This window comes from Natrix helvetica, assembly GCF_964273705.1.
Source record: "Natrix helvetica genome assembly, chromosome: 12".
NCBI classification, from domain to species: domain Eukaryota; kingdom Metazoa; phylum Chordata; class Lepidosauria; order Squamata; family Natricidae; genus Natrix; species Natrix helvetica.
The window spans coordinates 18428648-18440866 of record NC_138556.1 but is presented as its reverse complement, the minus strand read 5'-3'; the positions used below and the strand labels follow the sequence as shown (position 1 = coordinate 18440866).

The following is a 12219-nucleotide window of genomic DNA, read 5'->3' as shown; positions in this document are numbered from 1 at the left end:
GATTTGCAATAGCCCCCTGCCCCCTATTTTTCTTGGCAGGTACAACCTGTCGGATGTCACTTCGTGGATATAAAAGCATGATACATATTCAAAAGTTTGTGCATCATCATCACCATTATTATTATTATTATTATTATTATTATTATTATTATTATTATTATTATTATTATTATTATTATTATTATTATTATTATTATTATAAAAGGTGGCCTCCAGGAAAATCCAGTCTTTAAAGCCAGGGCCCAAAATGCTGGGTGAGGATTTTTCTCCTGCTCGCGGCTTCCTTCTTTCAACAGGTTGCTTCACGCTAATGCCGAAAGAATGCGTTTCTCCCCTGCGCAGGAGCCCCATTCAAAATAAGTCCTTGTTTTCTATTTTCCCACTTCCTGAAAGGAGGAGGGCACCCAACCAACAGCCTCCAAAGGATACGGGGAAAGAAAAGAGGGCCATAATGCCTAATTAACACGAAAGCCGCTGAAACTTTCCCCTCCGAATTCCTGTAAGAGAAACTCATCCTGTTTTCCGTCAAGAGCAAAAGAACTTGCAGGTTCTGTACGAGACTGGTCTCAAACAGTGTTTGTTTCCCCAAAACAAGGACCAACGCCTCCTACCTTCCACTCTCCACCTGTCCCAAAGGTGCTTTTTCCAAAAGGCAACTGGACTTCAGAAATGAGGAGGCGCTACGCCGCCTGGGGAAGCCAAGGGAAATCATCAAAGCCATCAAAAAAGCAAAAGTTTGAATATTTTGGACACCCAGAAAAATACCGCACCCTTCACTTAATCCTCGTTCCAGGAAAGATCGAAGGCAAACAAAGGTCCAGGCAGAAGAAGAACATCATCACTTCAAAATGTAAGGGACCAGTTTGGACTTTTTCATGCGGCTGTTGATAAAAATAGGATCGCCAAGATGATCGCCAACGTCTGATGACAGGTAGGGAAGAAGGAGGAGGAGTCCGAACTTCCAGTTTGCACGTTGGGCGTTTTTTTGGCCGAAAAACAGCTGGCCAACAATCGCATGTGCCCTGGAGCTGACAGGGCAACGACTCGCGTGCCCTCAGAATTGGCTCCACGTGCCGCCTGTGCCATAGATTCGCCATCATGGAGCTAAACAATCCAAGTCACTCGGCCGGAATTCTCCGCTTTGTCTAAACTTACCTGGAGTAACCTGATCTTCTTCTAAGTTTTCAGGTAGGCCTACTCTGCTGTTTGTACGCCAGGAGCGTATTAATTCTCCCTGCGAGGTGCCAAAGTCGTCTTCTCACTTCCTAACTTGGCTCGTCCCCAAGAACGGACAAAAAGACAATGAATTTTAAGTACTAACTCCAGACACAGAGCTAATCAATAATGTAAAAAGAAAAAAAGTAGTTGTTGGTGGGGGTTTTTTTGTCTCCAAGTGTTACCCAGTTCCCTCGAGAGGGATACGATGCTAACTATGCAACAGCTGCATTTTACGATCCAGCTCACCCTTGTTGCGGTTAAAAAGGAGAAGGTTTTCCTGGTGAAATCATTGTGAAATTGGCTTTTTTTTTTTTCGGGTCAGGTCTTGAGTTGAGAATGCAAAGTGGGGTGTTTTGGATTCTCCTGCTTAATTTCCACTGCATCCTTCCTGGTTGGGCCAGCTATGTTAGATTAATGGAAAGCCGACTGCTTTGACATTATTCATTTATCCTGATTAGTATAATCAGGATAAATTAGTATAATTTATTCTATTAGTAGAATAGAATAGAATAGAATATGGAATGGGAATAGAATAGAATAGGATGGGATAGGATAGGATAGAATATGGAATGGGAATAGAATAGAATGTAGAATAGAATAAGAATAGAATAGGGATATAGAATAGAATAGAATAGAATAGAATAGAATAGAATAGAATAGAATAGAATAGAATAGAATAGAATTCTTTATTGGCCAAGTGTGATTGGACGCACAAGGAATTTGTCTTTGGTGCATAAGCTCTCAATGTGCATAAGGAGAATAAAATACATTCATCAAGAATCAAAAGATACAACACTTAGTGATAGCCAAGGTTACTAATAAGCTATCAAATTGTACAAGGAAATAAAAACAATATACATTGAAAGATACAAGCAACATGGTTATAGTAATAAGTGGGAAAAGAATAATAGTAATGCAGTCTTAGTAAATTATTTGTGTTGTGAGAATTAATTGTTAAGCAGAGTGATGGCGTTACCCATAAAGAAGAAGGGGTCAAGCTATTCTCCAAAGCACCTGAAGGCAGGACAAGAAGCAACGGATGGAAACTAATCAAGGAGAGAAGCAACTTAGGAGAAATTTCCTGAAAGTTCAGCTTGCCTCCAGAAAAATTGTGGGTGCTCCATCACTGGAAGTTTTTAAGAAGAGATTTGTCTGAAGTGGTGTAGGGTTTCCTGCCTGAGCAGGGGGTTGGACTAGAAGACCTCCAAGGTCCAGGCCCTGCCTGTCCTATCTGATCCGATCCTAATGTAGCTTAAATACAGAAAACTGGACAAACAGAAAGACTGCAAAGAACAGATATGTTAAGATAACCTTGATTGTCACTTTTTTTTTCTGTGAACACACTGGCACGTGTTTTTTTTAAATGAAACCCTGATGCCCTTAGCTGGCATTGAGCGAAGGAAATTGCACCTTATTTTAAGTATCAGAAGCTGAAAATAAAGAGGGGGGGAACAAAATGCTTTGTTGTTTTGAAAGTCATAATGTAAGGATGAGGTCTGATTTGCGGGCCAAATAACGGGAGGGGAACATTCTGAGCACGACGCCTATTTTGAGGTAGGTTTATTCTGTGTTGCGTTGTGTTTGTGTCGTAGGTATACGTCCCAGATGACTCCAATGCTACCTCGGGAAGAGCAATTAACAAGCAGGCCTTCGAAGGCCTAATAACTGGAGTGCTCAGGATACTGACCGTCGTGTTTGGCTCTCTGATGTCCAACTTACTGAACGCTAATAGCCAAATTTGTGCGCCAAAATTGATTCAAGATATGAAAAACAAGACCTCCCAAGCTGAACTTTTTAACAACAGGATACAAGACCTCATCAGGTAAGAGACCAAGCAGATGTTCCTGTTTTGTGTTTTCATTCCAATCTTGATTGTGCCTTCCGGAGGGGTTGGGACTACAGAGCCCATAATTCCATCGGTCAAGCTGTTTTTGGTATTCTTGAGTGTTTGTCCCAACTCTTTCGGAAAGGCCTCCTATTTTAAAGATCTTTTAATCCTGCCTTTATGGTTTGTATAAGTAACTCAAGGTGGCGAATATGCGTAATACGCCTTCCTCTTCCTCTTTTCCCCTCAACGACAACCCTGTGAGGTAGGTTGGGCTGAGCAAGAGGAACTGGCCCAAAGTTGTATCCAGCCAGCTTTTGTGCCTAAGGCAGAACTAGAACTCCCAGGCTCCTGGTTTCTAGCCTGGTGCCCTCTCCACTGCAGTTTTCTAAACTAAACTACTGTGAATGTGTTTGTATGCACCCGTGGGAATGAATGAAAGGCTGAATGAAAGAAAGAAAGGCTGAAAGAATGGAATGAATGAATGAATGACAGCCGGTGGAAGTGACTGCAATGCTAGACTAAGGAGTTCTAGCCCTCCCTTAATCAGGGAAACTAACTGGGTGACTTTTGGGTCAGTTGCCTTCTTTCATTGGATATTTGAAAAGCTTTTATCTATCAATGTCCTCTCGATCTGTATAGTAGGTTATAGTCTATTGTCTCAAATAAAAAGGCCTCCATTTGGAAGGAGGAGGAGATGGTGATAGAGGAGGAGATGGAGAAGAAGGTGAAGGAAGAGGAGGAGGTGGTGATGGAGGAAGGGAAGAGGAGGAAGAAGGTGATAGAGGAGGAAGAAGAAGAAGAGGAGGTGATGGAGGAGGAGATGAAGAAGAAGGTGATGGAGGAGGAGGAAGGAGGAGGAGGAGGAGTGGTGATGGAGGAGGAGGAGATGAAGAAGGTTGAGGAAGAGGAGGAGGTGGTGATGGAGGAGGGGGAGAGGAAGAAGAAGGTGATAGAGGAGGAAGAAGAAGAAGAGGAGGAGATGGAGGAGGAGGAGGTGAAAGAAGATGATGGCGTTGGAGGAGGAGATGAAGAAGAAGGGGGTGACTACGATGGTGATGATAATATATGTATATGTATATAATATATATAATATATAACGGGGCAAGACTGATCCGTGGAACACGAATGCAAACGGCATTTCTTTCTCCTCTCTCCCTCCGCTAGCTACATGGTGAACGTGGGCTTAATAGAGAAGCTGAGCTGCTGCTTCCTCTCTGTCCAAGGCCCAATTGACGAAACCCCCAAAACGGCGGCTTTCTTGCAGAACTGCACCGCGGCCCTTCACGGGATGTGCCAGCTGTGCTTCGCGGTCAATGGCAGGCAAGTGTTGCAGCTGTCATTTCCGCGGTCACTTTATCGAGTGGTGATGGTGATGCACCTTTGGCAAGGGCCAGGGTCCTGGATCCTAACCCTGAAACTCGAGGAGACTGTTTTCGGTGGCCAAACCCTGGGCCTGTTTTTGGAGAGCCCTCGTCCGAGCCTTCCCCAGACTCCAGGACCGGCCCATGTTCCTTCCCAACGTCCTCACTGTCCGAATCTGCTGCCAGCTCTGCCGGACTCTGGTGGGCCACAACGGGAGCCAGGCTGGTTGCGACAGCTGGAAATTCCAGCGCAGAACTATCCAGAAACATCTTCGTTCAGGGTTGGGATTCCTCTGTTTGATTTGGCTTCCCTGCTGTATTTTTTATTTTTTAAGACATTAAACCTGAAACCGCCAACAGCAACAGTGCTTGGATGGTGAGATGGGAGCGGTGTGTGAATTTAATAAATAAACACAAATGATCCCGTGTGCTCTTTTCTCCAACAGGTCCGGAAGCATCTTCACTGAGACCCACCAGGATCCCACCGGGCTGACGGTGGCTTTCAAGGCCACGGATCTGGTGGGCGTTTTGCACATGCTCTACTGCGTTCTCTTCCACGGCACGCTGGTGGAGCCGAGCGCGGGCAACCCCAAGGAAAGCTTCACGGCAAACACCCTGCAAGTCGCTCTCCAGAGTTTGCGCTTCTTCAATAGTTTCGCTCTGCTGGATCTCACCGCTTTCCAGGTAAGGTTTGTCCCCAACGCACCAACTGGGGGCTTGGTGCTCGCCTCTGTTTTTGTGCCCTGCGAGAATTCTGTGCTGCCTTCTAATTGGCTGGCAAAGCGTGGCCCACTCTGGTTCTTGAGCTCCACAATAGCTAGCCAGGGTGTTGTGGCCCATCAGCAGAGCTGGCAGCAGATTCAGACAGTGAGGAGGTTGGGGAGGAAGATGGGCCAGTCCTGGAGACTGGGGAAGGCTCTGAGGAGGGCTCTGTGTCAGGAGGCAGAGAGGGGGCCAGAGCCATATGCCACAGTTATCCGCTGCCTTCGGAGTCAGACATCAGTGGGGCAGAAGAACAGCTGGAGCCTGTTCCCAGTGTGTGCATGCGCAGAGTTGCCAGACAAAGGGAACAGCTAAAGAACAGGGGTCGACTTGGGAGTAAAGCCACAGGTGGACGATGAATGGCCCATCCCATAGGGAATAAAAGAGGAGCGAAAGGGGAGTGGAGTTTGCAGGAGAGACAATTAGTTCGCTTTATTCGTTCATGACTCTCTGAGGCTCGTTGCCAAGTTTTGCAGATGTCGGCCTGGCAGCTCTCCATGCCAGATAAGGTCTGTGACTGTAAATCCTCCCTCGAAAGACTTTGCAGGATGTGAATGAGCAGAATTCACAGTAAATTCATAAAAGGGGTTTTTGTCAGGACAAGGAGTTTGCTTCATGCTCTCGGGAAGCCTCGGTCAGAACTCAGGGTTTTAGCTGAGCCACACAATTCCCTCATTTCTACAAACCTCGGCCATTATCTGAATCAAATCAGGTGCTGGGGAAAAAAGGTTATAAAATCAGATCCAGTCACGTGGTGACCCACTTTACTAACAGTCTTAATTACCAAGTTCCATTAGAGTTGTAAGTTAAGGATGCATAGAGTTGAGGAGAGTTGCTTTCTTAAAAGCCATTTGATTTTCGATTGGAAGGATCTTCTCTCTTCTTTCTCTCTCCGGAGGCACCGTTCCAGTTGGACGTTCCTCACCCATTTCCCCAAAGACGCCAGTTTTTATTTTCACTTACTAAAGCCTCTGCATGTCTTCCAATTCAGCCGTCAGTCGCTTTCCCCCTCTTCGTTCTTTTATTTTAAAAGTTCTTGGTTGTGCATTTACAGTCCAAAATGCTCAAACACACACACACACACACACACATTATTTTATTTAAAACATTTTGGTCGCCACGATGTAGAAAAGATGTGGAGACTCTAGAAAGAGTGCAGAGAGGAGCAACAAAGAAGATTAGGGGACTGGAGACTAAAACATATGAGGAACGGTTGCAGGAACTGGGTATGTCTAGCTTAAGAGAAAGAAGGACTAGGGGAGACATGATAACAGTGTTCCAATATCTCAGGGGTTGCCACAAAGAAGAGGGAGTCAAACTATTCTCCAAGGCACCTGAGGGCAGGACAAGAAGCAATGGGTGGAAACTGATCAAGGAGAGAAACAACTTAGAACTGAGGAGGAATTTCCTGACAGTGAGAACAATTAATCAGTGGAACAACTTGCCTCCAGAAGTTGTGAATGCCCCAACACTGGAAGTTTTAAAGAAGATGTTGGACAACCATTTGTCTGAAGTGGTGTAGGGTTTCCTACCTGAGCAGGGGGTTGGACTACAAGACCTCCAAGGTCCCTTCCAACTCTGCTAGTCTATTCTATTCTAGCTCAAAAAAAAATATTAGTTCAACGGGAAAACAGAATTTCAGTGGCAATGTCTCTCAGGATAGCACCCATTTATCTTGAGCGTCTAAACAGTGGGAAGGCGTCAGGAAGGAGCAGGGCAGGATACCGAAACGCCATTTAAAGTGGTTGCGATGGGAATGTGCAGTTCCTCGGAGAAGAAGGAGAGGGGGGAAAAAAAGAATGTTAATGTTTATATACAAGCTTTGGTGCCCTCGGGCCACTTGTTATCGGAGGAAGCTATAAACACAGAGCCCGTCCTCGGTTGGAGCGTCGGTTGGGAAAAACGACTCTGTCCAAGGAAATGTTGACACGTCCGTCTCCAGTAGTAAATGATCAGGAAGGGGCAGAGGGCACAGAGTTTCCTCCCCCCCCCTTTAAGGGCATCATGGCACGGGTGTACCCAGCCCTTCAGTAGATTTCAATTGGGCTTGGGCAGCTTCGTGGCATCTTGGAGGCGTCTGGCCAAAAGTGAGTCTAAACTATTAAGAGAGATTTTCTCCTTGCTTGGCTTGTAAGGTAAACAGATGACCTAAAAGGTAAAAAAAAAAGAGGAGGAGGGAAGAGAAAAAGAATGCCAACTTAGACACGCCCACTAGGAAGAAAATTCAGTGATGAGAGAGGAGAGTTTGGGAATTTCCACCATCTTCTCCGTCCTCTTTCCCCTCTTCCCTCTCTTCTTCCTCCTCCTCCTCTTCCTTCTCTTTCTCCTCTTCCTCCTCTTCCTCCTCCTCTTCTTTACAATACAATAGCAGAGTTGGAAGGGACCTTGGAGGTCTTCTAGTCCAACCCCCTGCCTAGGCAGGAAACCCTATACCGTTTCAGACAAATGGCTATCCAACATCTTAAAGACTTCCAGTGTTGGGGCATTCACAACTTCTGGAGGCAACTTCTGTTCCACTGATGGATTGTTCTAACCGTCAGTAAATTTCTCCTCAGTTCTAAGTTGCTTCTCTCTTTGATTAGTTTCCACCCATTGCTTCTTGTTCTACCCTCAAGTGCCTTGGAGAATAGCTTGACTCCCTCTTCTTTGTGGCAACCCCTGAGATATTGGAACACTGCTATCATGTCTCCCCTGGACCTTCTTTTTCTTAAGCTAGACATTCTTCTCCTTTCTTTCTTCTCCTTCTCCTCCCCCTCTTTCTCCTCCTCCTCCTTCTCATCTTCGTCCTTCTTCTTTCTTCTCCTCCTTTCTCGTCCTCTTCCTCCTCCTCCTTCCCATCTTCCTCTTTCTCCCTCTCCTCCTCTTCATCCTCCTCTTCTTTCTTCTCCTCCTCTTCCTCCTCCTCTTCCTCCTCCTCCTCCTCCTCTTCCTCCTCCTCCTTCTCCTTCCATCTGTTCCTACCAGTAAGTACAGCAGGAATCAAATGACTTGCCATCCCCAGCCTGGAAGATCCAGTGAGATGATGAATTTGGGGCTAGCCAGATTCCGCTCTTCTCCATACATTTGCAACCCATCGTCCAGCAAACTAAAACAACCCCAAAGCAACCACGTGGGCCCCCCCACCCCAGTGGTGCTTTTCCCACCAAGGGGCTGCCCCCTCCCTAGTGGGCAGGCTTTGATGTCCCTGCCTCCTGCCTCTCTTCTCCCCTCTGACCCCGCATCACTTTTTCTGGCTGACATGTTTATTAAATAGAGCCTCCGGGCTGCAACGATAAAGCCGCCTTATCCCGAATCCTTCTGCCGTATAACCTGCCTGCCCGTGGGTTTCCCCCCCCCTCCCACGTCCAACGCGCATTAAACTCCTCAGCTAGCCAGGATTCTCTGCCTTTGCTTATATCTTGCCAAACAATGACATTTTAAAGAGTTGCTCTTTGCAAGTGGGTGATCGAGGAGGGGGAGGAATACATTTGGAGTCATGCAAATGGGGGGGGGGGCATAACTTGTGTGTATTCCCCCCCAGCCCCCATCCTTGCAAACGTTTGGAGAAAGAAAAGACAGTCCAGGCAAGTTTACAGAGGCCGCTGCAGCCCATCCATCAAGCTGCGTTCAACCCACGGTGGCTGAGCGGTTGTGTCAGCGTGCACACTCGATTCGATTGGGCGTTGAAAAGCAGCCAGACCAATAACCCAGAGATACGGCTGATCTAAGAGACCAAGAGACGGACCAATTGCACAGAGCATCGAAAGCTATAAAGTAGTGGGAAGCCAGCTTCGGTCTGCGATGAGCCTATCGGTGTAATGAGCTGATAGGAATTGCAAGCGACAAGAATGCATCATCTGTGTATATACAGCTTCACGGAGGTCACTCCCTGCCCCCCCCCCCAAGGGATTTGAACTTCCTCTTAGCAGGATCGTCCCAAGAAGGAGGGGGGGGGGAGAGACAAAGGCAGGAGTAAACCCCAAGGTATTTGAGCCACGTATATTTGAGCTTCATGAAAAGAAGCCGGAGGTGCCCGAATGAGAACGTTGGCTCCTGTTCCGTGTACATTTGCCTGCCTGTTTAGCAGGCCCTTGCTGAAATTCAACATGCTTTTGTCCCCGTCCCCCCCCCCCCAACTCCACTGGAAAATAGCTTTGGGACGGAAGCCAATAAATGGGTCTGATTAAGCTGCTGGGTGGGAAGTTCTTTGTAAAATACAAAGGTAGATTTTCAGTCAATCCGTTTAAGGAATGTTGGCCTGAAAGGGGAATATATAGAGAGAATAGAGAATAGAATAGAATAGAATAGAATAGAATATGGAATGGAATGGAATATAGAATAGAATAGAATACAGAATAGAATACAGAATAGAATAGAACAGAATAGAATGGAATATAGAATAGAAAAGAATAGAATGGAATGGAAAATAGAATGGAATACAGAATAGAGAATAGAATAGAATGGAATATAGAATGGAATGGAAAATAGAATAGAATGGAATACAGAATAGAATAGAGAATAGAATAGAATAGAATGGAATGGAAAATAGAATAGAATGGAATACAGAATAGAATAGAGCAGAATAGAATGGAATATAGAATAGAAAAGAATAGAATGGAATGGAAAATAGAATGGAATGGAATACAGAATAGGCTCAACCTATTTATTTTTTTAAACCCAAAACTTCACATCAACCCTTGGATTCCGTTGGATGTTTGTAGAAGAGGCATCTTAACGTTTCTCTCTTTTTCCCTCCAGTCGGTGGTTGGAGCCGAAGGCCTCTCCCTGGCATTCCGGCACATCATCAGCTCCTTGCTGTGGCACTGCGCCCACCACACCTGCGAAGTGCTGCTCCACGAAGTCATTGTCTGCGTGGGCTACTTCACTGTCAACCATCCAGACAACCAGGTACGGAGGCCCGTTTAGAAGTTTCCAGCCCAGTGTATCCCCACCTTGAGCATGTCTGGACTTCAGCTCCCAGAATTCCTCAGCCAGCATGCCGTTTTTACCGCCAACTGGTAAGTCAGTGCCAGTTTTCAACAAAACCACTTGTAAAATGTGACCATGTGACCACAGGACACCATAAATGCAACTCGGTTGCTGAGCATCTGAAGTTTGGTCCCGAGACGGCTGTCAGAACTGCGAACCTGGGTTGCAAGAAGCCCCCAGGATAAGTCCGTTGAAACTCTGAATAGTCCCTAAACAACTGGTCGTAAGTTGAAGACCATCTCTACCGCTTTTGCCTCCAAAGCAGGTGGTCACATTCTGATCAAAAAGAGATTGGTTATGTTTCTATCAATCTAAAAATAGAGGGAAATAGAGAGAGCTGCGGTGGCGCAGTGGTTAGAGTGCAGTACTGCAGGCTGCGCTTCTGCTGGCTGCCTGCAATTTGGCAGTTCAAATCTCACCAGGCTCAAGGTTGACTCACTCTTCCGTCCTTCCGAGGTGGGTAAAATGAGGACCCAGATTATTGGGGGCAAGAGGCTGACTCTGTAAACTGCTTAGATAGGGCTGTAAAGCAGTATATAAGTCTAAGAGCTATTGCTACGTGGGAGAGAAGGAAGGATGGATGGATGGATGGATCGTAATGGCACAGTGCTTAGAATGCAGTATTGCAGGTAAACTCTGCCCACAGACTGGAGTTCAATCCTGACTGGCTCAAGGTTGACTCAGGCTGCCATCCTTCCGAGGTGCGTCACCACAACTCCTGGCAAGTTGGTGGGAACATCATGATCTGAGCTCTCCTTTATATAGTTTTTTTTGGGGGGTGTTTAGTTATTCCCTAACTCACAACTGGGGGGGGGGGGACTACCTTTATCCCTCCCTATTTGTTAGAGCATTTCATCACTCACCGCTACGCCTGTCGGCTTAACAGGTCCCATGATGCCACGGATGGGCCCCAAAGGATAATCCCGGGTAACGAGAACAAACCCTTCAGCCCCCCCCCCCCCCCCATATCAACGCCAAAGCCAATCGGGGGCGTTGCGAAAGAGCGGCCGTTTCTTAATTAAAAATATTGCTCTTAATTAACAGCCTCCTCGCGTCTTGCGAGACTTTGGGGGAGGGGTGGGCTTCTCTTGCTCTCCGATCTAATTAGCAAAGACCGTGGTGGCTGGCCTCTGTTGAGCTCATTTGCATTTTATATTGGGCAGCCTAGATAATTAAATTAACATGAATGACAAATGGGTTGGCTTCCTCCATATCTCACTGCGTTGTGAATTTCTAAGAAGAGCAAAGAAAAGGGGAAGAAAGACCTTTGCATATTCATTTTCATTTTTATTTTTGTTTACAAGGGAGTAGTTTTAATCTGGCCACTCCATGCAAATGGAACCACTGGGACCCACAGTCTTCATTTTTTTTTTCTTTTTTGTAAAAAGTTTTATTTTTCCCTTTCCATATACATTCAGAAGTATGCATTCTCATGAGTACCCTTAATGTTTTATCTGTTATCTACTAGCATTCATCACAATCTGTTTAAACCAGGGGTGTCCAAACTTGGGAACTTTAAGACTTGTGGACTTCAGTCTTAAAGTTCCCAAGTTTGGACACCCCTGGTTTAAACATATAAAAAGCATAACCGGGGTCACTTTTTTCCACCCCATACATCCAACTTATATTGCAACAACCCTACTCCTCCTCTCTTCCCAACCTCCTTTCTCTGCCTTCTTCTTTCCTCCTCTCCTTCCTCTTTTCTTCTTCCCCTCCCTCTCCCCCACTCCTCCTCTCTTCTTCTCCTTCTCGCCCTCTCTCCTACTCTCATTTCCCCTCCCTTACTTCCGCTCCTTTCCCCTTTCTTCTTTTCCCTCCTCTTTCTCCCTCCTCGTTGTTGCAAGGACCCAGAGTCTTCTGTTGGGGGTGGGAGGCAGGGGGCATAGATGTTTGGCACCGGGCATTTATCTCCCAGTACCCCCAAATTATAACTCTGACTGCTTAGATGATTGGTTCCCAAGGTGGGGCGCAAGCCTCACAGGGGGGGGGGGCAATTTGATTTTTAATGGGGGCAATTTGAACCTTGTTTAAAGCAAATTAATGGCCTTTTAGGCTGCGTGAGTAGAGTTCACTTTTTGAGTA

General features: G+C 46.1%; 1 protein-coding gene across 3 annotated transcripts in view; it reads left to right on the top strand.

Annotated features, from left to right (window-relative positions):
• Positions 1–12219, top strand: part of SCAPER (S-phase cyclin A associated protein in the ER) — an 86460-nt gene that overhangs the window by 65009 nt on the left and 9232 nt on the right. For all 3 annotated transcript variants that reach the window (XM_081964976.1, XM_081964975.1, XM_081964977.1), the window contains 4 exons: positions 2811–3040; positions 4211–4366; positions 4854–5091; positions 9907–10056. In XM_081964976.1, the coding sequence (XP_081821102.1) occupies positions 2811–3040; positions 4211–4366; positions 4854–5091; positions 9907–10056 (774 nt within the window). The remainder of the gene's footprint in view (positions 1–2810; positions 3041–4210; positions 4367–4853; positions 5092–9906; positions 10057–12219) is intronic.